Raw genomic sequence first — 27953 nt, 5'->3', positions numbered from 1 at the left:
AAAAAAAAAAAAAGAGCGCACGTTCTATCCACTGAGCCACCTGGGCAGCAGCTCAGCTCAAGGTGCCAAGTTCAGTCCCAGCCACGGGTGGGTGTAGCCCACCATCGAACAGGCAATCTTGTCGTTATGAGCACATGCTCTCACCAGCTGAGCCATCCTGCCAACAGCTCAGCTTGGGTGCAGCTCAGGCAAAGCTCACAGTCCCATATGGGAATCGAACCAGCGACCCTGTTGCTCAGCGCTCATGCTCTGAAGCAGACTCTTAACCAACTGAACCATTCAGCTGGCCCTCAGACTAATTTTTCTAACCTTAATAATTTGGCATTTTGATCCATACATCAGTTTTTTGTGAGTTTGGTTATCATGTGTCGATCACTCACGCTGTAGTTCATGGACCTGCAGAGCTCAGGACCTGGCTATGGATCATGTGAAGAGGATGAAAACATAAGCTACAGACTTAGAGAAATATTTGCAAACCACATGTCCAATAAAGGGCGAGCATGTAGACTAAATTAAGAACCCTCAAAACACAACAGTAAAAAAACCCAAAAACAATCCATTTAGAAAATGGGCAAAAGACCTATATATTCACTAAAGAAGATATTAGATGGCAAATAAACACATGAAAAATGTTCACCATCATTAGCTATTGAGGAAACACAAATTAAAGCTATAATGAAATACACTACTAAAATGGCTAAAATAAAAAATAGTGACAACAGCAAATGCAAGCAAGGAAGCAGAGCAGAGAAACTGGATCACATCACGTTCATGGGAATGTAAAATGGTACAGTCATCTGGAAAACAGTTGGTCAGTTTTTTAAAAAATCCAAGCATGCAACTATTCTATGACCCAGCAATTGCACCCCTGAGCATTTATTCCAGAAAAATGAAAAATGAGTTCACACAAAACCCTGTACATGAATGTTCATAGCAGCTTTCCATATAATAGCTCCAAACTGGGAACAACTCACATGGCCATCAATGGGTGGGTGAATGGTTAAACCAACTGTGGTCCATCTGTACCATGGAATACTATTCAGCAATAAAGAGGAACGAACTATTATATACATGATCTAGGTGAAGCTCCAAAGAATTATGCTGAGTAGAAAAAGCCAATTCCAAAAGGTTATATACCATTTATATAACATCTTGAGGTGGCAAAATAATAGAAATGGAGAATAGCTTAGTGGTTGCCAGAAGTTAAGGACCAAGGAAAAGGGAGAATGGGACGGGAAGGTAGTGGGGAAGGGGTGACATGAGGGCTCTTTGGGTGATGGAAGTGCTTTGTATCAGTTAATGTCCTGGTTATGGTCGTGAACTATAGTTTTGCAAAATGTTACCACTGGAGAAACTGGGGAAAGGGTGCCTGGGATGTCTCTGTTATTATTTCTTACAACTGCATATAAATTCACAGTTACCTTAAAACTAAAAACAATTTTTTTAAAGCCTATTATTCTGTATCTGTAACGTCTTAATCAGAGATTAATGAACATAATTAAACTACTTACGGTTCAAGGTTATTGTTGTGAATAGTAATCACTGAAAAAGGGCAATACTCACAGGAACAAGTAGTCTTGGTCTCTTATTTGGGTCTTTTTAGCCAGTCTCTTGTCTGGCTATTTGTGTGCCTGTTTCCCCTCCGCCTCTCCCCACCCCAGTTCTTTCTTTTGCTGTGGGTTAGAAAATCATCATTCATGCCTGTTTTATTTTTAGGCCAACACTATTTTGAATGAGGGCCTCTTCTACAGAATAAGTGCATGGGTTTCTAAATGATGATTAGTAATCTCAGAATATCTTTCTTCTTATTTTTGGAGTATTATATGGAGAAGTGAAATGGTTGAAAATAAAATCTTGAAATAAAATACCTGATTCGACAATAAGAGTTAACCCCCACATGTCACTAAACTTGTTTTATGTAGGTTCAAGGAAAATGGCTGAGAAAAATTCTTCCCTCTCGAGCAAAGCAGTCAGTATGGTAAAGACAGATATATTTATTTCGTATGATAGCACATTTCACAGGATATGTACAGAATGTTTGTATCCCACTGACTTTAATACTGTACGTCTATAAAGTATATAGTTATAAATACTGTCTGCCACATAAGCAATAAAACTCTTACATATAAACAGCAATCTACTATAGAGAACAAAGAATTCACAAAGAGATCCTTAGTGTCTAATTTCTGCTCTGCTTTTAACAGAACTGGTAAATATTTTAATAATATGCAGAGTAACGGCTAGTTATTTGCAGCATACCCTTAACTTTTCTAACCTTGTGCACTTTCAGCAACTTGCCAAATATAATTTTCCTGATAAAGGCTGAGCTGCTGCTGCATGACATGTATATTTTAGACAGTAGTTTATATTCAATGGGAAACAGAACTGCAATCTGTACTAGAGAAGTTTATAATGAATTATTTTGCTAATGGAGAGCAAATACCAAATACACTAATCACACAGCTGTTAAAGCCACAGTTTCAACAAGTTAATTCACATTTTGAAGCACACTGCTTATAGTAATACTGCTGTTTAAAATATACCAATGCTGAAATGATTAGAACCCCCCCCCCAAAAAAAAGCACAATATAAAACTCACAAGAGTTATTTCTAACAGCAAATCCTGGCTGTTAACAGAGAGGATTACTTCTATAAATATAGTATTTTGATAACATTTGAGCATTTAGAAAAGTACTTTTTTCCTAATAGATTTGCTTTATGTGGTTAAGTGCAATGCAGTTTGCTGTGCTTTTCCACTTTACATATTCTTAGCCATTAACTCTATTTTCTGATACTCTCCAATGCACACCTTTAAAGGTTAAATGTGGCTAACGGAATTGAGGTGGACATACACAACTCTTCATATAAAAGGAACGTTAATGTAAGTCTTAATGGGTAACGACAATTTTAAATGAAACTGACAACAAAACCACAACTGCTCAAGGAGTTTTCTGATTGGGATTACTTAATGATATCAAAATACTACATTCTGTAAAAATTCTGTGTACTTCATAAAATTAATAAAAGCAGGATCAGCTGTATATTGGCAGTGCAGGAGACAAAATCCACAGCTAATCTGAGGTGTAGCCTCTAAGAACATAAAGCAGCATCATAGATGTGTTCTGTGGCCTCTTAGGGGGACAGAGAACACACGCTTAGTGGGTCCCCGATTCAAAGCACTCTGACACCTGCTGCTTTTCCTGCTAATGAAGTTCCAGAGCAAAAGCAGCAAAGAGAAAGGTATGGGTGGGAAAGAGGCAACATATGCCTGTATGTATGGAGAGCAGAGTACACTCAGCTCTAGCTTTTCTCACTGGACTCGCTGGTATGTGCCTTCCCAACACAGAAGGCCACAGCACTTTTTTGAAAGGGCTGGAGGGTCCATCTACATGACAGTGGCCACAAAATATGCTGCTTCCAGCTGCAAGAAGCTTCTCCCAGAGAAAAGCATGTGGGGGCACGAGTGGAGAGTACCTAGAACGTGTGTTGTGTGTGTCTGAAGGGGTGGGGTGTGGAATGGCAGAAAATTCTGGTTCTGTAGTGAGGATTATTCTAGTTTTGGGAAGAAAATGAAATGTCCAAATTTCATTTACAGTCATCATTTTGATAATGAAATACTGAAAAAAAACTTATAACTTTTAGGTAAAAATTTGGTCTGAGTTATATCCTAGAATTTAAATGATGAGTTTTACAAATATGTGAGAGAGAGAGAGAAAGACAGAGTGTGTGTGTGTATACACACGCTTTTTTTTTTTAAAGCAATGCTTTCCCAAATCTGGTTTCAGTATCATTTTCACAGCTCTTTGGTAAATACTTATAACTTCCAATTGTTAAGAAGCACGAGAGGGCTGGCAGTAATGTCAGCTAGAAGTTGTTTGGGCTTTTTTAGATTCTTTAGAGAAGACGAACAAAGAATTTCTGAATAAGGACTATTTTCTAAAGTAGTTTTGAGCACTTTTTATGGCTACTACTCTCTTCGTTATCCAAACAGAAACACACCCAAACTCCAGTTAATAATGAAAAGGACTTTTCCTTATTTCCAATATACATATATTCCAACTTTGTACACATTAAATAGTGGTATTTCATGACGATATCAGTGCACTTAACAATGACTTATTGCACATAATGAGTAACTAATGCCCAATTCTTTTGGCTCTAGGCTGCCAAAACTGGAAAACAACTGCTTCCTATTGTCTAGCATTATCTTTCTGTGAAGTTTAGTGTGGGTGAGGCCTTAGATGCCGAAGCTGTGAAAGGATCTACTGGACGGGTGGTGCCAGGTGGGGGCAGACGGACAGGAGGTGGAGGTGGTCTTCTTGAGGGCAACGCACAGAAAGAAACATCTGTACCTTTATTCCAGTCCTCATCAAAGGTCACGTTGGAGCCAGAAGACGAACTTGGTTGATTACCCAGTAAGTCTGGACAAGCTGATTTGAACTTCCCTTTCACAGAGTCCTCTTCTTCCTCGAAGGTCACCCATCCTTTTGGGTTGCTAATTTTTACTGTAGACTGGCCCTGCAGATCAAAACTGTCCTTAACGCCATCAAGTGAAGATGAAGGCTTGCTATTAGTACGACCAAGAGGCTTCAGAGAAGGGAAAGGACTGTTAGTAACAGGCTCTTCTTTGGAGAACCAGGAAGTTGCCTCTGATTCTTGAGACTTGGCTCTAAATGGGTTTCCAGGAGCGGCAGTCCTGTCGGTGAAAGGATCTGTGCTGGTCAAGCTGGTAATGAATGGGTTTGGAGAACACCGCATGTTTTCCTGGGATTTACTCCGGGCTGGAACTGGAGGCAATGTCGGCATGCAACTTACAGAACTCAAAGTATTAATGTTACTTGGTGTTGCAGAAGACAACTGAATCAACCCCTTTGGGTCTGGGGTTAGAACAGGTGACGCCTTTGATACAGCAAGCAGATTAAATGATAGATCTTCAAATGGGTCACTCTTTGATGGTGATTCCAGTCTGACAGCGGAGACTCCATCTGTTTTTACCTGGAAAAAAAGTACTGAATAATCAAAAAAATAAAGACATATACTTACTTGTAATACTCTCTTAATGCTTGCTTTCTGACTCAACTTCTCTTCATTTTGGGGGCAAATATACAAATTTAGAAAGTAAAAAGGAGCTTGTGCAGTTATCTGTGGATTAAATAAAACAGCTAAAATCTTATTGTTTAAAAACTCCCTATAAATAAATCCATTTATTAAATAGAGCTCATTTCATTCATGCAAGTATTGGTATGGTAAAATAGAATTGTACAGAATTGGCAAATGAGTTTTATTTATGCCCAATTCTATCAGATGTTAGCACAAACTTAAGAAACATATTCAGAACTTATGCTAAATCTGTATAAATAAACTTCCATCACCCATCTATGATGATGATGTGGTTTCATTATTCTTTAGAGTATATTTTTACTTAATGTCACCATGGAAATACAATTTTATAGATGAAAATTAATTTTATTGATACATTTGTATTCATAAGCTGAAGACAATGCATCGTTTCCTTTTCTACTTGGAAAAATGAATGTTCAAAGCATTCTTTGCCTCCTAATATAAGTTCTCCTTCATAGAATGAACTGGGAATAATGTGACAATATTCCTTAACTGACCTTCCTCATCTTGTAAAAATGTTCCCAAACATATAGGCTTATTAATAACCAAACATAATGATTATTTAAAACCAGGGGGGAAATCCCATCTTCTGTTTGGTACAGTAATTCTAAAACCCAATGAAGCTGTGCTCTGAGTGGCGCACAGTCCTTCCTATGTGACAGAGCTGTCTGTGATCTGTTGTTATTGGCAGGAACCGTGTTCCGAATTGCTTTCCAGTCCTGAGAAACTGGCGCTCTGTGCAGAGTTCACAAAGAAGCCTTCTGGAGTGGAGCTCAGCCAACTTTTCTTAAAGGAAACACAACCATGACCCTGGCCTTGTGAGCAAATTAGCTCATCAGGCACTTCATTTTAACTTTTAAAAACTACATAGTTATTAAAACCAGGTGGATGACTTGGATATTTATGCCAAATTAAAAAATTTAGGTTGAAAAGAACAGGACAGAGAGAATTTGAGCTCAAGCCTTGAAATGTAACAAAAGGGAGCACTACCCAAAATGAATTTAGATAGTTGTTAAAGAAAAATAACTAAACGTTCACGAAATATGTTGAAAAAAAGAGCAGCAATCCCAATAAAATGTAAATGGATCTTATCAAACAGTAACTTGGTGTTTAAGAATATGGAAGGCCGTTCATTTGCAAAAGGAAATGGGGTGGATAACTTCGTAAGTGAGTAACTTTCAAGTATATGAGTTTTATTCAACTGTCCTATAACATACTTTATAATTGAATAAACAAGTATATTTTTCTTCAAACTTAATACAATAAATTTGTACAAAATTAAACAATAAACGTCACAGATTCTAAACTGTATTCTAAGTGTATTTAAGGTAAGCAGATGTATAAATGGACATCTACTTGAGGGACAAATTTATTATGGACATCATGAAATTAAAATTAACTCTATATTACCAATGATGTCTGGATTACTTATGATTAATATAACAAAACAGAAGAACTTGACTGGGTCTGGGACCCAATTCTCCCATGGCAGATAGAATAGTCCACAACATAGATGTTATAGGAGAGGAGAATTTTATGCTTTGCACAGCTTAGAACAGTAGGCCCTTGCCAAATAAATGCTATATTTTTAAGTATCTTTACTTTCATGCATTAAAATTTTTTTTCCAAAATAAGTTAAAAATAATTTGGTAGAAGCAGGATCATTTTGCCCAATCAGGCTTGAAATTAAAATGACAACCACACCACCATTTATTACATCAGAATTAAGTTATAACTTAAGAAGGATTTGTGATGACATGACTTAAAAACTGTGGTAGTTTTACAGAGAAAGGTGTTGGAAAGACCTTTAAATAATCCTGTTATAATATTAACTTTCATCTTTCTAAATCATTACTCCTTCCTTACCAAAAAGAATCTTGCAACTGAAATTATTTGAAAAAAATTTCCCAAAAGAAACCTAAAAAAGTAAATTGAATTTTGTATTTATAGAATTATGCCAAGAATCAATTTGGTTTTGCCAAAGACTTTCATATACGTAAAGCTTACCTTACTGAAGTTATACTTTTTAGTTTTGTTAATTTTTATAAAAATAAAGCAAAATATGGTATAGCATTAGCAAGAACAATTAAAATGGTTCCTAAAAATTCAAAATACTAAGAGAAAGAAAAAGCAGGTTTTATGGAATGATAATAGAATTCATTAATGTGAATAGGTGGTTTTAAAAATGGGTGAAACTTTAGATGTATGAAGTATAAGACTCATACATCTAATGAGCTAAGACAGATGAGTAGCACATAGAAGACTGAGAAATAATCCAATACCTGTTACCCTGATGGTTGCTCCTGCTTTGAGAAAGGGAACACAGACATCAAAGGAAAGAGTTAGGAGGACAATCTGAGACCAACCAGCAACCCTAACAATTCAATCTTCAAAATACTTTTAGTTCTCTATTACATACAGAATCTGAGAGCAGCGATATTTGCAGGGCATAGCATAAGTTCAAGCGACAATTCCAACTTCTTTCGTAATTTTGAATGAAAAATGTATCGCTGAATTAGGACTCAAACTTTAATTTTGTCCGAGGCTGATTTCTAACTGGTTCAAAGTTTTGTTATTCCAAAAATAATAATCCAAATAGGCTTTTGGAGCTCTAAAATATTTTAAGCAGCCTGTTATGGATGAAATGTTTGTACGCCCTTCCCCTCGCCCTCCTCCACCAATTCATATGCTGAAGCCCTAACCCCCAAGGTGATGGTACTTGGAGATGGGGCCTTCTGGAGGTAACCGGGGTGAGATGAGGTCATGAGGGTGGGGGCCCTCAAGACGGCATTAGTGGCCTTTGGAGAAGACACACCAGAGAGCTTGCTCCCTCCTTCTCCTCGTGAAGCAACGAGGAAAGGCAATGTGAGCACATAGCAAGAAGGCAGCCATCTGCAAGCCAGGAAAAGAGCCGTCACCAGAACCCAACCATACTGTCATCCTAATCTTGGACTTCCAGCTCCTCAACTGTGAGAAAACAAATTTCTACTGTTTAAGCCACTCAGTTTATGGTATTTTGTTATGACAGCCAAAAGGAGAAGGACACAGCCTTAAATAGCCTATGGGTTTATCATCATTAGAGAAAATGAACAAAATGGCATAACTTGGCAAAAAAGTGAAAATTAATATCTATTTTAACAAAAATGGTCAGGATCTAGGCTTGTTCTATATTATTCAAATTTTCTAAAGGAGGATACTATCATGTTCACCTCAGAATTTATTAGTTGCAAGGTACAACATGGTAAGAAACTGGATCCTATTTTTGTTGTTTAAAAATGAAATCATAATCTTGCTATATAATACAGTATTTTTAAGAAACTATTTTGAGCAAATCTTCTCCAATATCTAAAGCTTTCTTTATTTTCAAATACCAAAACTCATTTTTGACAATTTAGGGAGACACCATTCTAAAATATATTACATTATTAGAGATTCCTGCCAACTAAACATGAGACTCTTGAAGTTAATACGTACTTTCTTGATGATCTCAGGGTTGTGGGTTTGTTTTGGCACTAGACAGGAGAGTAGTAAAGGGTTTATACTAAGATGTACAGAAGTGGTATGAAATAGATCCAGTATGCTGAGATTTTCTACCTGGATTCTTCCCTCACTGACAGCTATCACGTCAATAGTATGGCAGTGATGCTGTTACTTTACTTCCTGTCGGATTTTCTGACTTCTGGTTCTTAGCTGATAATCAGATGACTAAGCTGTTGGAAGTCAGACACATAAGTGGGACATTTTTACATTCTGTAAAGGATATATAACGTTATATAATCTTTTGAATTGAAAGAATCTTTTCTATGTAGAATTAGAGAGTTGGAGAACATTTAAATAGGAATAGAAAGTAAAGATGGGTCATATATGCCTTTATATTTTAAATACCTTGTAGATTTTGTGGAGAATTAAAAAGACATGTAAAAATTACTACATGTTCAATTCTAAGACTACTTCATTTTATTACCAAAATATTAAATATGTCATATTTTTAAATCTCATCCTTTTCAACTTACAGTCACAGCAGAAGATTTAAAAATTTTAAATGTTTATTATTTTTTGAATAGGCATTCTTCTTATGGTTCAAAATTTGAAAGGTACAAAAAGGTAAAGCACTTCCCCTTCCTTCTGGATCCCCAGCACTGTACCCTCCCTGGAGGAAACTGCAACTGCTTGTGGTCCTTCACAAAGGCAGTCTCCACATGAACAAGACCCTCACCCCCCAAAAAGAAAAATGTGTCCGTGTATATAATGTTCAGAGGAATTTGATATCAATGACTGAGGCAAAAAAAGAATACTTAGAATTTAAAATAAACATCTGATAGTTTTGATGAACTGAATACAAGATTCGAGAACACAATCTACCAGGTCACACACAAAGCATGTGCTACCTGCCACTAAATCAAATCACTACACCGATGCCACTAAAAATCAGAAATCAAAACGATGAAAATGACAAAAGAAAATGACCTGTGGCAGTCACTGAATATTCATCCTATAGTATTTTTGTGTCATAAGATGACTTTCTACTGAAAGCTGCAATCTTGCTTGACATTTTGCTCTTTCTGAAGTTTTTCAGAGTACAGTAAGTCCTCACTTAACATTGTGGATAGGTTCTTCAGCTTTCAGTGAAACCGTGTATAACATAACCAATTTTACCATAGGCTAATTGATATAAATAAGAGTTAAATTCCTATGGCATCTCTTCAATGTTATAACAAAATGACGCTGAACAAAATGACGTTATTTTAGGACCATATCTACTTTCATATTGGTCTAAGAATATTTAAACCATTTTTAGGAATTAAGTTTCACTTTTACTATGAAATGGACGCTCACTTTCATGGCTAGTTCGAAAGCTTTTTGTCCTTCAATTACATTTGAAAAAATACAATAGTGTACCTCACAAGAAAATGAGAAAAAAATTCATGACTCATTAAAAGTAGATTGGCAGAAACAAAAGAACAATGGACATTTAGTGTTTGAAGGATTTCTACAACTATTATATAACCTTCAATTTTTTTAACTTAAAAAAGTAGAATACTGATTGGTATTAATTAAGAGAACATTGTTCTCAATTTATACAACCTTCTTCAGCTTTTAAAAACGTGACCAATAGTCTATTAAGTCCTAACTGCTAACAACATTATTGTTTTAAAAGTCACATTTACTTTAATATCTGTTTTTCACTAAGTAGAAGCATAAGAACTGTTATCTTCTGCCAACTAGCTGGATACTCAAGAGATCTGTAAAATAAATGCAAATTAATATTTATAAATGTGCTTAAGGAACACTGCCAATGTGTAATGTTTCGGTATTTTAGATCTTTCCAAAGTTTAAAAGCAGACTTTTAAAATTTTACACATTTCTTTGGCCTTGACGGCATTCAAGTTAATACTTTAGGATAAAATAAAATATAACAACAAAAATATACTTACTAAATATAAATTTTATTTTAATAATCTTACTGCAATGTATATAACAATAACTAAAACTAAGTAACACAGCACCCAAATAAAAATAAAACTTAACTTGCATGATTGTTCCTGTGTTAAAATACTTCGAATATACATAGCTGATGTCTTCCCAATGTGAGATCACTGGCATAACAAAAGTCCCTCATCTTCAAAATATCCCTCAGAGGTAAGCGTTCTTTTATCATCACTATTTTAAATTAAGAAGAATGTATAGCATTTTCCCAAGACTACAAAGGAGGAAAATAAAGCCAGGACCCACACTCAGGTCTGCCGAGCTGTGCTCATAACGGAAGTCCTTGTGCCCAAGATTCCCACCCACTAAGGCAATGGCACTATTGTCTGTGCGATGCTAATGAGGTTTTTTTTTATGGTTTTCACTTTGGTGACTAAGCCTACTGCTACACAACCAAGCCACTTAAACTGATCCAATAATGACTGAAACTGTTCGAGATATGAGGAACCCCAGTGCCAGCTCCACCACAGAAAAGAGTTGTGAATCGGGGAATAAAAGGATTATTCTGTTATTGGGAAATTAACCACGTGGCCAATGTTCAGGGGTTGATCTGACTGCCTCTCACCAGGCAGTGAGAGCCCAAACTAATTTATTAGCTGTGAGCAATAAGAAAAATAAATGATTGCAGTTCATCCTTGTTTATTACTACCCAAAATAAATTATGCATAAAAAAGTGACAAACACTTTAAAAGTTAACAAGATCAAACAGCCTGGGAGCCACTTGGAAGTTTCCTAAAGAGCCCTCATCCAGGCTCACTCTCTGAGAAACCCTGATCTGAGCAACAGGTTAAAAACAAACAAAACAAACCCTCCAACAGCCAAACCACATGTTTCTTATCTGACTAGTTTGAGATGCCAAATAACACTCATTTGTCGAAGTCATATCTCCAGATGCCATTACTATCAAAAAGCAAAAATAAAAAGAAAACAGAATTGGATACTTATTTCTTAGAAAAGCTCATAATTAAAATAAGTATGTTCAAAGACTTTGTGTACTAGGCGGACTTACCTGCGGCTGTGGTGATGGTTCTGAAGGCAAGCTGTGGGACGACCTGCTCCGAGGTGGTGCTTGTGGGGGGGTGTCCAAGTTTGGCGGGGGGGCAGCCGGAGGCATAGGCGCTGCCATAGGGACAAGAGGCTCCTGCATCTTTTGAACAGGTTGGGGCAGAGAAGGCTGCACAGGCAGGGCAGCCTGAGGCTTCAGGGGTTCAGGAAGAAAAGGTGAACCTAAAAAAAATCATTTTCGGGTGTTAGGTGTTTTCTAAAAAAACATATTTTAGACTTCCTTTAGTAAAAATGTCAGAAGGTTCTGGGTTTTTTCAACTGGTATTTCTAATACAGTGTGTACCTTTCAGTACTTCTGATGGTTTGCTTTGGCTTTCAGGAGTCAGTCTTCCGGCAGATGCCCAAGCATGGCTCTGAGGGGCGCTGATCACTCCAGCGCGGGGCGGAATGGTCTACAAATGAGACAAATGACATTGAGACATTTACTTCTCTTCAACAGATAAGGTTTTGTGAAAACAACTGCTTCTGCATCTTATTATATCTCCTCTCTGGGATTATTCCCATCTGTTATTTTAACTGCTTTCTATTCATAGCAATATAGTGGTAAGTTTTAAAATCTTCCTTTTCATTTTTCACTGTTTACTAGGTGCCAGGCACTATGTTAATTAAGCACTGTATAGGCATTTCCATTTCATCTTCAAAATATCCCTCAAAGGTAAGTGTTACTTTATCATCTCTATTTTAAATTCAGATGAAGAAATGCATGTCATTTCCCCAAGACCACAAAGGTGGAAAATAAAGCAGGACCCACACTCAGGTTTGCCGAGCTGACCTTGCTCTTCACTGCAGGCAAAGCTGCCCTAACGGGGAGACGGGGACGGGACCAAAGTTTACAAGGAGACAGAGAGATACATACACTGAGCAACTGAGAGTCTTACAAAGACCACACCGAGATTCCTTTTTTAAACACAGAAGTAAAAACTCTCGGATTACTAACTCAATCTGCTAAATTAAATATAATGGAAGACACACTAGTGAAAAATGTATTTTCTATTTTCATACATTTTCCGAAGGCTCTAACCCCTCAATTCTTTTTACTTTAAGCAAAAGTTATGAATACAATCTCATGAAATCCTGACTCTCTTTCCCTGTTCTTACAGTATCAATAGAGTTTCAAAAAGCACTTGTGGAAAGTGTGGTGGTACAATCAGTGAGTAGCAATTTTCCTTTTGAGAAAAGAAGAGTGGGTAATAGATATCTTTAGGAATATTACACAGACATTAGTGTAACATTACATACAGAAAAGGACCTTTAAGTTGGATGTTAAATACAGAGCTACAACAGAAAAGACAAAACATTTCTATCTTAGAAATTTTATGAAAATGCCTTATTAGAAATTAGAAGTAGTTTCTTAATTTCTTACAACCTTAATCTCTAGTTATACTAACAGTTCCCAGTTCCCAGTCTTCAGCTAGAAGCCTCCCAGCAGTCCCAGGCTGCACAAGACTAGCCCAAGTCACTGATAACTATTTTCTATTTTCTTCCTTTCTTTCTAAATTATATCTGAGAGAAAATTTTCATTTGGGTAAATAATAGAATAATTATGTATATAAAAGAACATATGATAAACATACAGAAAACCATGAATTCACAACAAAGGGAAAAGCCCAGCACCACAACCTGCTCTCCTACTTTTAATACCGTTAGGGTCAGTGTTAGTATTCCAACTCCATCATAAATTGTTTTTCCTGAAATCTAATTTTAAAATTCTTCTTGCTGAAGGATGGCTTTATGTCCTCATTACACACTCAGAAAATATGCTAAACCATGCGTTTGTTATCCGACTAGTTTGAGACGTGAAATAATACTCATTTGTTGAAGCCATATCTCAAGTTGCTATTACTATCAAAAAGCAAAAAGAAAAAGAAAATGAAATCGGATATTTATGAGGTGTGATCAAACAATATGGTGAATGTTTAAATATAAAATTTATTCCACTAAAAGACACATTGCCATTAATCCCCCTCAAAATTCTCCCCCCTCCCCCACTTTGAACACACTTATCCCATGGTTTATGCCACTTTCTGAAGCAGTTCTGGAAGTCGTCTTTCATGTCTTTAGTTGCGCTGTCATGGCTGCCTCAATGCCCTGAATCATTTTGACTTTGGGGAAGAGCCAGAAGTCGCACAGTGCCAGATCCGGTGAATAAGATGGATGAGGACACACTGTAATGTTTCTATTTGACAGAAACTGCAGTACCAGAAGTGATGTGTGACATGGAGTGTTGTCTTGATGGAGGATGATTTACCGCACACTTTAAAACACACCTTCTCTCAACCGTAGCTCACACCTGATTGACTGCACCAAACAAGCTGAAACTTCTCACACACTGTTACTAAGGTTTGATGTGCTGCTTCCCGTATTGAAGATCCCTGCCTTTCCATTTATGGCAATCAGCAGCAGAATTCACCATATTTTATGATCACAATGAAAAGGCTCCTTGTCACACATCGCTTCTGGTACAGCAATTTCTGTCAAATAAAAACATTACAGTGTGTCCTCATCCACCTTATTCAGCAGGTCTGGCACCTTGTGACTTCTGACTCATACCCAAAATCAAAATGACCATGAAAGGTAAATGTTTTGAATCGCTTCAGGACGTCGAGGCAGCCATGACAGCAAAACTAAAGACACTCACAAAAGAGGACTTTCAGAACTACTTCAGAAAGTGGCAAGAACGATGCGATAAGTGTGTTCGAAGCAAGGGGGATTAATGGCAATGTGCCTTTTACTGTAATAATTTTTTAGAATTTAAACATTCACTATAGTGTTTGATCACATCTTGTATGTTAGTTAACATAATGTTACAGTTGAAAGGTACCTTGGAGATTATCAAGTGCAAGTCCCTCATGTTAGATTTGAGGAAACTGAGACCTTGATGGGTCACATGATTTCTCCAAAGTAACATTTGACTAGTAGCAAATTGGGACCTAGAACTTAGACCTCTTGGCTCTCAGGCTGGGTGATGCCTACCGGTCTGGCTGTATTGTATCCAATAGGTCCTGGGGCTGTGAGTCCTGCTTGAGGTGAAGGCTGATTGCGTCCTGGAACAAAGATATCACACCATGTACATAAGTTTCTTTGTTTTTTAAAAAAAAGAAACAAGAAACCATGCACTTATATCCCAAGTGTCTATTCATGGTCCAGTTTTAAGGTTAATAGCTCAATTCAAGTGTTTTTACCTATATTATCTTTCCGTGTTGTTCCAGGGCTTTTGGGTGCTTTGAAGCAGGAAGAAAAAAAATTAGTCATAAGTAAGCAATAGAGCAATATTGCATAACATCAGTTGGCTGTTCTGTTTCATTACCAGCAGAAATGGGGGCATGAGATGGTAACAGAAGTACTTTGCTTTGGATAATAATGAAGGGTATTATCAGTCATGAATGATATATCCCAAAAGTGAGAAAAATTGTAATACTTAATAGTGACATTATTGGGAGACAGCTTAGCCCTCAGTCTGATTCCTCGTTCATAGGGTCACTTTTAAGGTGACTTTCCCAACAGAGCTCTCTCCTGTGAACCTTGAAAACATATGACCAGCTTGTGGGGCTGGTCACAAGATGTGGCATGACTGCCTCTCAGAGCCTGGCTGACAAATTGGTCCTGAGCATATAGACAGAGCTGCATTTTCCAAGGTACACAAGAGGCTCCTAATAATACTGTTTTAGGGCTTCGTGCTGCAGGTGTCATTATGGATAAAGTAATCTGACGATGAGATCTTGGCTTTCTATAACAAAATCCTATGATTAAGGTAAAAGACAGGTGCAGCTTATTGCTAAATATCTGCCTTGTGGAAGAAAGTGTTAGAATGTGGTTCACACTCGTTAGAAAGGTAGGGAAGGACGAGATGAAATAAACTGCTTTTGGGGCCAAAACGAGCAGGGGCAACTATGAAATGTAGCATCTAGATTTATTCTTTTTGGAAGGAAGTTCAAGTGTAATTGTTATGTGAAATACATCAGCCCTTTAATGACTATCATCTTAATGAATGGCTTCTAGTCTTAATGGTCTTTTAAGCACATTTAGTTCAGTATCACTACACATAAAAACATTTAAGTAAACTGAAATCATTCACAAATGATTCTTGGACCTCAATTAATAGGGTTTAATTATAATTATCAGTTTTCAAAACTTCAGAGTTAGTATAGTACATTTCTAAACATTTTACTTATTCTGAAAAGTATTTTGAAGGCATTCTTCTTAAAATAACATTGTACAGTAATTTCACATCCTAAGTATATATGAAACAACACACGGTGTAAAACAGCATAAGAACTGAAGGGAAATTAAATGGATATCCATTAGAATCTATATACAACATAGAACGAAAGGAGAAAAATACAAGGTTATAAGGTATACATAGGAGGGGGAAGGGAAGTTTACAGTTGGACTAAGGAAAGATTTAGTATGCTTTTAAACACTGGGAAGGCTGACATTTAGAAATAAAATGAGAGATCCATATCTTTGATGCAAAGTCTTGTTACCTTCCATCTCTCGCCTAGCTACCCCAGGACTGGGAGGGGCTCCAATACCTTTTTAGAAAAAGAACAGAAGCTGTATATTGTTCAGGGCCCACGGCACAGAATGACAGGCAGGCACACAAGACAATTTCTGTGTTAGACTGACTTTTGCAAAAGGGTTCTCTTTCTACTTTAAATTTCTTCAAATATATCAATACAAACCCAAGTGACTTTAGACGCCTAGACCAAACCTCAGTCCTCCCTTTCCTCAAAAAGAAAAGCAGAACGGGAATGACAGTTTCCTTTCTGCATCTGATATTACTAGCAGTAGAGAATTTAAAAACATGTTTAACGAAAGCTGTTATGGTGATCTCATTCCTTATAGAGTTAAATCACGAATAAGAGCTCCAATACTTACTTGACAGCCAAAAAGGAAAAAAAAATCATAGTCTGAATTTCATTTTAAATTTCTATGAGACTATATTAACCTCTTAGAACTTAGTTTTGCTGCACTATTTTAAAAAAATTCTAAAAGTACTATAATGACTTTCTCTCAGCTTACTGCTTAAAGGAGTTATTGATTTATAGGGCAAAAAATATGTATACATGCTACAAACACTGTCTATAAAAGAATTATGAAAAGAGGCAATTTTTAAAAATTAAATCGGATTTCTAAGTAAGCCACTGAGTCAGTAATATGATATACTCATAACTTTTCACAAATTCATTTAAAAATTTTGTTTTCTACAGGTTCTTTTCCTAATTAAAGGAGAAGATAAATAGAATTTATCAAGAAAATATAAATAAAAGAGTTTAAAACAGGAAAAATTAATGTTTTCTGTAAGTTAATGGAAAAATGATCATCTAGCAGTATTTTGCAGAAGCTATAATGCTGAAATAATTTAGCTATCCTTATTATACAAAGTCATTAAAATCTACACACAAGCAAAGTAAAATCTATAATACCATGTGAATTGGTCAGCAATGTCACTAAGCAACTGGAATAGAAAGAGACCAACTACACATGTATAATCAGCCTTTATAATATTAAAACTGGATTTATAAAAGCTCTTCTGTGGAACTGTGATAACCTATCTTATTCTTTCTTGAGAATTAGATTAAATAAACTTGTCAAATATATACCTCCAACTGAGCTTTGTTGAGTTTTCATATAAATCAAATAAACTACACTTTAAACAAAAAGTGATCTATTTATTGATAAAAATTTCCTTATTGAAAAAAGTAAAATTGTTCTTATATTTAAAAGAAGGAGGCATGAGTTTTATGACAAGTTATGATAAAGCCACGCAAAATGAAAGATGTATTTCAGATTATTATCATAACTTTAACTTGCACGCCTAGGAAATTTTGCTAATCACTAAATTTGCTAAGCTCCTAGACAAAGGAATGTACTAGAACATCACTAATCAAATACTCAGGAGATGTTCTATATTCACTGTACCTGAATCCCTTTTGAAATTAATATGATTTGGGGGGATTAAATCTTTGTAACCAAACTGACTTTATTAAGGAAAAGTATATCAGGCTTTGATGAGTAATTCATCTATGTCTACTTGGGAAGTTTTATTCACTAATAAAACCAAGATCTAGTCTTTTACTTAACAGGAATATAATGGAAGTTTGGAGTTATTTTTAACTAGGCATATTAATGTCATTCATTTTGACTTTTATCAAACAAACCTAAAAAAGTCTTCAGTTACAGGGATCAAACTCCAAAACATCAATGAACCAAGATGCATATATTATGACAAACGTAAATGGTTACCTCCAAATTCTTTTCTAGCAGGTGCAGGACTCCTAGACCCTTATAGTTCATAAGAAAATATGCAGCAGGAAGGAAATGACATTAAAGAATTGAAATGTCAAAGATTTATTACAGTATTCATGATGTCAAATATCATGTAGGAACTATATGTTAGAATCTTGGTATTATAAATAATCTATTATTTAATGCAAATACTTCTAATAATTTAAGTAACAACACTATACTTATTTTAAAAAATTTAAACAAATATATAAAACTTTATAGTAAATAAGTATATGTTTATTCTTCAGATCAAATTATACATTTAACAGAAGTTAGCACAACTACATCAAATTAGCAGAAATAAAACACACACTTCTGCACACTTGTAAGAAGGCATCTATGAACGGATCACAGAAATCTAGTGGGGTACACTCTTTTTACCTGTTCTGTTGTGCTTACCACGTTCTTTAGAGAAAACCTGAAGAAGTAGCAACAATGATAGAAAAACAATAACATCCAGAAGCTAGAGGTTTGAAAACATGCAAAACATTTTTAATAGAATGGAGGAGGATTTTCAATCTAGCAGAAATGGAAATAAGGTGGTCTGTTACCTGAAGGTGGAGGCGGTCTTTGTGGGGGAGCCGGACGTGTGGGAGGAGCGACTGGGCGGGGAGGAGGCGGCCGCTTGGGCTCTAGGATCTGGGTAGAGTCCTTAGGCTGCGGCTGTGTTGCTGGCAGAGTGTCAGTAGGAGAGCCTAGAAAAGTACCTTAGGTAAGATCAGGTTCCAAGTGGGTGTGAGCACAGAGGTATGGAACTTCCTATATATATATGATAAATTCTCTATCTTGCTAATTTCTAAGCTTGTACCATAGTGTAATGACACACATTTTTAGTATCAATAACAAAAGCAGTTCTGCCATTAAATTACCCTTTGGTACCATGGAAGCAATAATGCTGGCTCTGTGTGGACTTCTTACCTAGGTCCCAGGGGCTACAGGTGATTTACTGAGTGGCCCTGTCAAGACAGCACAAAGTATTTATTTGTAGTCTCTACCTTTTCTATACCTTAGCTTATCTTGAATTTACTTAATGAAGCCAGTCCTTGAAGAGTAGTATGGGTAAACTTGAGAAGTTTATGAAATGGAATAATTTCTGAAGACACTGGTCAGCATGGAACAGACTTAATCATGTAATATAACAGCTTCCAAAGACAAACCTTCCAAGTTTGGAGAAGTAATGACTACAATTTTAATTTTAAAAATTTGCTTTGTGTCTTCTTGCTTCATTCGATAATATGAGTAATGTAGAGATGTATAGCTAAGCTCAAATAGTTATGGGTTCTTATCATAATGGTAGAAAACGATCAGCTACGAGACAGGGACAAACCTGAATACAGAGAAAAGGATTAAGAAAAAGTCTCATCTAGTGGCCATGACAATGAGCTTCGTTTCCACTTAGGGCTTACCATCTACAAAGCGGCCTCTGCTGTACGCACAAAAGCCACAGTACACTTCAGCATATAGGAATGCAAGTTAAATGAAAATGGCTCACCAAAGGAGATCCAAAGACGTCAGAGACTTGACCATCTAAAATCAAACACACCGTCTAGAGAAAGTCATACAAAACCTTAAACACAATACCCACTTTGTAAAGGTGGGTGCCCAGGCGCTCTTGATGGTGCTCGGCTTGGTCTTATGGGAAGGGAAGGTACAGGACCCTCTGATATTGTAGGTGACTGGCAGGGGCTGGTCCGGGGTGAAGAGCTCGGGGAAGTGCCAAGGCCAGAACTTGAAGACGGCTGGAGATGTTGAGGAAGAATTTCCTCTACCTCAGCATTATAGTCATCAACGTCACCTAAGGAAATGCAAGGGTATCAAAGTTACCACCATTTTAACTTTCTCAGAGTTTTTCCACCAATCTAGGTCGTAAGGGGTTAAATACACAAACATGTTAATATTATGACACTGAAAACATGCACACGTGAAGCATGGAGGCATACATAAAGAATTTTATATGTATCAAACCAGCATTAGTACAAATGCTCTTATAGAAAATGTAATTAAAGATATTCTATTATCTCAGGGGACAGGATGCCAGTGGTGACATTGGAGCTGGGTTGACTCAGTGGCTTTCTGTATTCCACAGGGCAGCTAGCTCAGTGCTGGCTGACTCAGGAGTTTATGGCCTCCCTCCAACCCTTCCTGTTTGCTCTGTGGAACTGCCCCGTCCCCCTGCTCTCACCTCAGGTCTGGTCCTGTGGTGAATAGGCTCTCAGAGACAGCCACGCCCTTCCCTGGAAGCCTCCTCCCTACATCTTCTCCTGTGCTCCCCATCCCTTCTTTCCTGTCACCAAACACTGGCTCTCCCCTTACGTCTCCTCATCTCTCCTTACCTCAGGGTTGGCAAGTGGGGCTAGGGGCCCCCCTTGCAACCTAATTCCAATTGCAGAACATTATAATCTTCCAACCCTGAACAGAAAGGCCTATTTCTGAGGCTATGCCGTCAAGAATTTATGTAACACCCTCTGTACCCCCCTGCTGCCATAACCTCCAAGGTCCATCCTTCTGCTCACCTGAACCCATTCACCAAGGACTCATCAGAGAGCAGGGTGGGGACATCTTTCTGGGTGACATCAAAGTCCATGTGGACAATCCGTCAACAACTTAAAATACCTTGGTCTTACCCTTACGGACACTTCCCTCCACTCCAAACACACACCCCCTCGGAACTTCACAACCTCTGAAATAATCAACTCCCAACACTTCATTCCGACCACCTTTCCTCTCCCTCAGTTACTCTTCCTTCTTTTGACTTCACCAGGGTCCAGGCCTTCATTCCTGTGCTTGTGGCCCCTGCCCGATTTCGCTTCTCTGTACCTGTCTGCACGTTCCGTGTTTCTCCACATCAACATCCCTCTGCCGTACCATTCTCTGTCACACCTGCATCAATTACACTGTTTAGTCTCTGTAACTGCACTTGGGCTGCCGAGAGCTGCTGCAGGAGTAAAGCGCCAGCCGATGATGGCAGTCACATCAGGTTTGTGATGTTCAGCCTCATCTGGGCTCCCAAAGCTGCCTGGCAACTCCACAATTTTCTGGTTGGCTCTCCCCATTCTCGGGAGCTTCATTCTCAACTCTCCTGAAACTGTGGGTTGTCCCATTCTTGCAGATAACCTCAGCTCTTAAAATTCACAGAGAAAAGTCTTCAGGTGGGAACCACCCGCCCCTCTCCAACAACCTGGCCCCATGCTGGAGTCTGGTCACATGGCCGGCACTCATGCATTTGTGGACGGAACAAATGGGGCTCTGTCCACCCCCGTTTTTTCAGGGATCTTGCTCTGTCACTCACTGTGCCCTTCCCCCACATCATCAGCCCTATTCCCTCTACCAGCCCTTTCCATCAGCACTAAGCATTCTGAAACCCCTCCCATTTTAAAACACCCTTCCTGCACCCCCAATCCCCCTTGAGCAACTGCCTCCCCCTTAGCCAAACTTCTTTAGAGTTGTCTACAGACATTCTCTGCACTTCTTCACCTTCCATCCACACCTCAATTTACCACCATCTGGCTTCAGCGCTCCACTGAAATCACGCTCATGAATGTCACCAACAGCCTCCTTTCCCTGTTATTTAATCCAAAGGACAAGAGGCAGTTTCTCCTTATCTCTCTGTGACACAGAACACCATGGACTACTTCTTGTTACCATTTCTTTCCTTGATTTTTAAAAAATTAGTTTCAGGTGTACAAAACAATAGACATTTACACCCCTCACAAAGTGATAACCTCCCTCCTCCAATCTACTGCCCCTCTGACATCCTGTATAGCTGTTATAATTCCATTGACTCTATTCCCTATGCTCTGCTCTACATCCTGTGACATACATATAAAATTACAGTTGACATTCAGTATTATTCAGCTTCAGGTGTACAGCACAGTGGTCAGGCATCTACACCGTCCATGAAGTGGCCTCCCCTAATAAGACAAATGTCCACCGGATAACCTACAAAATCTTTACAACATTATTGATTATATTCCCTAAACTGTCTTTTGTATTCCCATGGCAATTTTGTTATTACCAATTTGTGCTTTCTAATCCCTCACCTTCTCCCTCATCCCCACCCCCCTCCCATCTAGCAACCCTCAGTGTTTTCTCTATATCTCTGAGACTGTTTCTGTTTAGTTTGCTCACTTTTTTCTATTCTTTAGATTCCACGTATAAGTGAGATCATATGGCATTTGTCTTTCTCCGTCTGACTTATTTTCTTTTCTTGATTTTTAAGCCACTCTATCCTCTTGCTCTTTGGCACTTCTAGCTGTTTCTTCTGGTTTTCCTTTTGTGGTCAGCCTTCTTCAGCCTTTCTTTAAAGTCTGTTTTTCTCTGTTCTCAGTCCCACGGCCAGTTCTCTCCCATCTCTATGTAATCCTGGCCAAGCTAAGAAACAGCCCTGGCTCTCACTGCCATTAGCACCAGCCTGTGAGCCAGAGCTCTCTGCTGAGCGCCAGGACCACACACCTACATCTGGACCCCACAGGCTCCAGACACCTCAAACCCAACATGTTCAAAACCAAATCCACCTTCCGTCCCACACCTGCCCCTGCACCTACCTTCTTTTTTCTCCATTTACTCCCTCACAAGCACACCTGCACAATCAGCTTAGATCCTTTCTTCCCCCTTAGGCCCCTCAAAATTCCTTCTTTCTCGTTCACCCCTTTGACCTCTAATCTAACTCTTAGTTTAGTCTTAGGATTCTCAATTTAAATTTAAATTCCTCTGGGATACCTTTTCCAACTTCCCAAATCTATGCCAGGTGACTCTCCCATGAACTACCGCAGCATAGTTCATTACTGCATTACGTCACTTGATTATAATATGATATATGGCTGCTTACTTGTGTGCAGCACCCACTAAGCTGAGTTCTGGCAGGGCAAGGATGCCAGCTGCTGAATTTCCAGCATCTAGCATGTACTGGCACATAAAAGGTACTACATGAATGTGTGGCCTAAGCAGATAAACAGAGAAATGTGAAAAAACAGAGAATCGTATGGTGTTCAAACCTTAAATGCATTATTAATCTACACGTACAGGCTATCACAATACAATGTGTTGTCATTTTATAAACAAAGGTATGCATTTTAATGGAAAATATGCTAGAATAATATGCATATAGCACTAGAAAGCAAATGCATTTCTTAATCACGTTTAAGGAAATTATTATATCCAGATAACCTGTCCAACATTCCAAACTCAAAAGAGCTATATTTATGAGTGGTTCAGTTTCAAATGCATGTATTCTTAGCTACTTTGAGAATCTTTTAAAATTACTTTGAAATATATCCCCTTTTGTAGTAATGATTTTGAATCCATTTCTGCTGTTAGAATACCCACTTTGAACTTCTACTTTCCTACCTTAACTGCAATCAGTGAGACCAACCACTCACCAAAAATACCAATTTGTGCTCTTGTCACATAAACACATAAACTAACATTTGTCAAGATATTAACCTTTGAATGGCAGAATGGCAAATCCATCTTAAGTCTAGAGACAAGCAAAATAAACACAATACAATGCAAAACAAAATCTAATACTGCTATGTGTGTTACAAGAAGAAAGAAAAGGATAAACTTGGAGACGAAGACTTTGCTGATGGGAAGGAAATTTATCTAGGAGTACAGAAGTCAAATGTGTTCAATAAACAAACCTTCCATATCGAAATCTGCTGCGACCTCTGCATCTTCACAGAGCAGGGTAGAGCTTGTTGACGATGGCAACGGAACGCTAATTTTCTCTAAACTCATTTCTTCTTCCAAAGTTTTGATCCATTCTGGACTTTTTAAAGTAATAGTTATAGTCCGACCCAATAACTAGTTGAGTAAAAGACATATAAAATAAAAATTCATTGGCATGAAAAGTAACTATCTTACAATAAAGAGACTATCTTATTAGTTATACTATGCAACAAACAGTATAGGCTTAATTTAGCTAGACTCAATTCAACATAACTGTTTCATATACACTGAATTTTTAACTCCTTTAAACATTCCCAATTCTCCCCTTTAAACACCTGTGTTGCTAAATCAAAGGTCTTTTCTAGGATACACACAGTTTCAAGTTTCCTTTGGGACAGCCAGTGTCTTTCCCTAACCAGATGTAAATTCACTGACAACTGTGCTACATAATTTTATATTTCCTTTGATTCTGAGCCACAGATTAAATAATTGCTCCTATATGAAACAACTACAGAAGAGACAGTACAAAACCTTTAAAATATTTTTCCTGTTCATTTGGACCTACCCAACTTGGCATAATGGTCTTAAAAGTTGCTATATTGTTAAAGTAGTTTCAGCATTTCAAATGTCAGAAGAATACTGAGATAATTTAAGACCATTTTAAATCTTCAACAAAAGTTAATCATTCTGAAAACAGAATGACTGCTATCACGTAAGGGCACTTTGTCTTTCCTATAAATTTGAGTGCTTTTAGACAAAAGTGTTATCTAAAATAACCAACACATTAAATCAAGTTACACTGTCCTATTAAATGTATTAAAAAAATACTTTCAAAAAACTTGCAGAGAGCCACAAGACTCTTTGGGCAAAACAGATTGGACACTAGAAAAAACGTTCTCATTTACAACTCACATTAAAACAAATTTTCTTTCTAAAATGTACGCTCTCTCCTACACACTTTTGACTTCCTTTGTTTCAAGAGTTTCTGCAGTATATGTAATATATGAGCTTTTCTAGTATTTCCAAATGAACTCGGTGGCTGTGACCAACATGCTGTGATGACAACTGGTACCTTTGTGACAACAGACATTCCTTTGCTCAAAGTGCTATTCACATTAGAATTTCTTGACCACCCCGATATATCTACTACCCACCTGACACCATACATAGTTACTACAATATTACTGACTATATTCTCTGTGGGAAATATTTTACCTATGCTTGAAAAAGGTATCTGAGTACCACTATTCAAGCCAATAAAACCAGTTCCTAAAATAATGAACATCTTCCTCCCCCTTTTTTGTAAATAGAGCATTTTCTTCATTTGATAAAAATATTTTCCACTATCTGAACCAGAATATCTATCCCAATTAAGAACTTAAAAGGTTTTATACAAATATATAATCAAAATCAAATTAGGTGGTAAATATGTTTTTTCTTAGCCTATGTCAATGGTTAATATCTCTAGGGAGAGACCAATATAATCCTGAATCAGTTAGAAACCTAGCCTAAATAATAAATATTAAAGCACACTTTAAGGTCTTTTATCCTCCTGAGCTGGAAATATACTTAGATGATCTTGCTGCATGTCTTAAATATACAATCTTCAGACACTTAATTACAGAATGGTTTAGAATCAACAAATGCTAACTTACCTCTTTACCATTTAGGCTTAGAACATTCAAGGCAGAACTTCCCTCCAAAAATGTAACCCACATTTTATCTTCTACAAATCTTCAAGAAAGAAAAACAAACAATAAAAAAACGTAATACCTTAAGACAGTTAGCCCAGTGACTAATCTAATAATTATTGATTAACAAGAGCCTTTAGGGACAGGGAAGTGAAAAACAAGAGGAGAGCAGTAGGGCTCGTGGTGACCTGGAGAGGGCACTCTTCCCCCAAAGAGTTCAAATTCACATGGCTTTCAAATACTATGCGCATAAAATAGTCTGCCAGGAGAAACGGGCTGTGGATCTCCACTTAGGACCCTGCAGATGCAATCCTTCATTTCACTAACAAGGGAAAAAAAGGCCAGAGGTTAAAGGGCTTGCTCAGAGTAACCTTATGAGGTGAATAAGTTACAGAGCTAGAATCCAAGTGTCCTGAACCCATAGTCAGTACCATGTATTTTTGCTGTCTCGGGGACTTCCCTTTGATTAAATTTCCCTTGAAGTAAATTTCCTTTGATCAACAAAGAAGACAGAGTTGTCAATAAAATCTATCTGTCTGTCTGTATATCTCAGATCTCCCCCAAGTAGCCTTAGGTTATGGTCCTTGTCTTTATTCACTGACAGCCATCTACTCTCTTGGGATTTCAGTGGCCTTTCCTATGATTCTAAGTTTATAATTTTGAAATAGGAAACCCCCAAAATAGAAATGACATTAGGACAAGTTCTGAAGAAGATGGTCACTGATATGTAATAATGTTATCACACAAAAAAATAAAACAAATTATAATGTTATCACTTATTTACAGAAGCAATTTTATGAGTTGAACTATTCCCAACCGTATAAATCAAGTTCAGAAATCCTTACAGATTTTTCAAAGATGAGAGACAAAAAAAACACGTACACGTATAGATTTCTCTCTCTCTCTCTCTCTCAATCTAGGATTCAAAAGTATGGATTATGGATATTAAGAGGAAAAGGCTAAAAACAAAGTGTGCTGAAATACTTTATCCAGTTTAAATCAAAGGCTTGGAAAGACATAGGGACATCATTCTTACCTAAATATTATAAGAGTATCTTTTTCAAATTGTTGGCAATGCAGAATATCCCTATCCAAACGTTCTTATCACTATTGTAAGGTTGTACTTATACTGCACCAGTCCCCTGACCCTGAAGAACATGATTTGTTCTTTGACAGTGGTACCAAAGCATTTGGGTTCGTATGGCAGGGCAGATTTCTTGGTCCTATTCTTAATTAGCAATGTGCCCCTTACACATTTCTAACTTTAACAAGAGATTGTGGTTCTAATATCCATGGATTTATGTAGGTCCTTTTAGAAGCTGTATTTTCTTCCTGTTTTCATTCACTAGGGTAAAAGCTTCTAGAGTTTTCCCCCAATTAATATAAGTATCTACATGCCTCTAAATTTGCCCCATCTACATTTCCAGGGAGCCTCTTATTTATTAGGTTGTCGGAAAAGTCATGACTCATTTTTGCAATGAAAAACAGAAGAAATACATAATGACTTTTCCGACAACCCAATATATAAGGGGGGTTACTTCAGTCACTCCTTTAATGGTTGTCTTATTCTAGACCAAAAGGTGATCATCAGTTTAGCCTTACTGACAGTAGTCCTTTCCTTGTTTACTTTCATCATCTGCTTTTTGTATTCTAACTTGGCTGTCTAAAGGTGTAACAACCAAGGGCCGGCCGAGTGGCTCAGTTGGTTAAGAGCTCGCTCAACATGTGAGCTCTGAGCAACAGGGTTGCTGGTTCGATTCATGGCCCGAGCTGAGCTGCCGCTGTGCTGCCAACAGATGGCAGGATGGCTCAGCTAAAAATAAATAAATAAATAAATAAATAAATAAATAAATAAATAAATAAAGGCGTAACAACCAGAATATTCCAGGTATGGAGGCATATCATGGTTTTATAGTCTTAGAGTAATGCCTTGTTTCATTGCCAGTGCTGTTTTTAATGGTGACAGAATTTGGAGAAAGCTTCTGGCTCCAATTTAATACTGTGTGCGTTAGAGGCTGGGTTATAATGACAGTCTTCCATCCCTTATGTACACTTTGGATTCCTCTAGCCCAGTGCAGTGTTTTACATTTTCTCATAAGGACACTTATCTGCTACTTTGTGCCCACTCACAGTCCACATGATGCTCCTAGCGTTTTGGCATTTCTGTACTTGGCAAAGTTTACCGTCATCTGTACACTTAGAGATTTCACTATGTACTTCCTAAGGCCTTAAGGTTTTCAGAAATATTTTGTTGTATTTTAAAGCTTTGGGATAGATCTCTGTCTAAAGATCTGAGGGGCTCGTTTACTCTCTGACAGGACTCTCGGTTTCTCGGGCCTGCTTCTCCCACTACAAGAAACCACGCCATCTTCATTCTGGCTTCTGCTGTGTTCAGCATGCAGGGAAGCCATCACACGCATGCTGGTCTTCTCAGAGAGATTCTAAACAGGAATCGAGTTTTCAGTTTCTCCTCTGCTCTTCCTCAGCACCTAGTCTAGAGATTTGCCCACCGAGTATCTATAAAACATGCCTAAAGAAGCAGATGAACTTAATAGTCCCTCTCCCCTATGGCAAGTAAACACATCCATGTTATTCAACGTCTCAAAATTGCTGTACACTTCGAAGAGGACATTT

General features: G+C 37.6%; 1 protein-coding gene across 21 annotated transcripts in view; it reads right to left on the bottom strand.

The window, feature by feature from the left end:
• Positions 1-1974: 1974 nt before the first annotated feature.
• The window catches only part of SYNJ1 (synaptojanin 1), an 84319-nt gene continuing 58340 nt past the window's right edge, over positions 1975-27953 (bottom strand). For 3 of the 21 annotated variants that reach the window (XM_019662821.1, XM_019662823.1, XM_019662832.1), the window contains 11 exons: positions 25284-25362; positions 23601-23763; positions 19547-19756; positions 18513-18668; positions 17920-17958; positions 16158-16205; positions 14856-14894; positions 14647-14717; positions 11957-12065; positions 11618-11835; positions 1975-4995 (listed from right to left, as the gene is read on the bottom strand). In XM_019662821.1, the coding sequence (XP_019518366.1) occupies positions 4204-4995; positions 11618-11835; positions 11957-12065; positions 14647-14717; positions 14856-14894; positions 16158-16205; positions 17920-17958; positions 18513-18668; positions 19547-19756; positions 23601-23763; positions 25284-25362 (1924 nt within the window). In that variant the 3' untranslated portion in view covers positions 1975-4203. Of the gene's footprint in view, positions 4996-7400; positions 7428-11617; positions 11836-11956; positions 12066-14646; positions 14718-14855; positions 14895-16157; positions 16206-17919; positions 17959-18512; positions 18669-19546; positions 19757-23600; positions 23764-25283; positions 25363-27953 lie in introns of those variants that run through there. The other 18 variants (XM_019662830.1, XM_019662831.1, XM_019662833.1 and 15 more) reach the window with 14 other exon arrangements.

Source organism: Hipposideros armiger, unplaced genomic scaffold (genome assembly GCF_001890085.2).
Source record: "Hipposideros armiger isolate ML-2016 unplaced genomic scaffold, ASM189008v1 scaffold_381, whole genome shotgun sequence".
Classification (NCBI taxonomy): Eukaryota; Metazoa; Chordata; class Mammalia; order Chiroptera; family Hipposideridae; genus Hipposideros; species Hipposideros armiger.
This window is presented reverse-complemented; position numbering and strand designations above follow the sequence as displayed.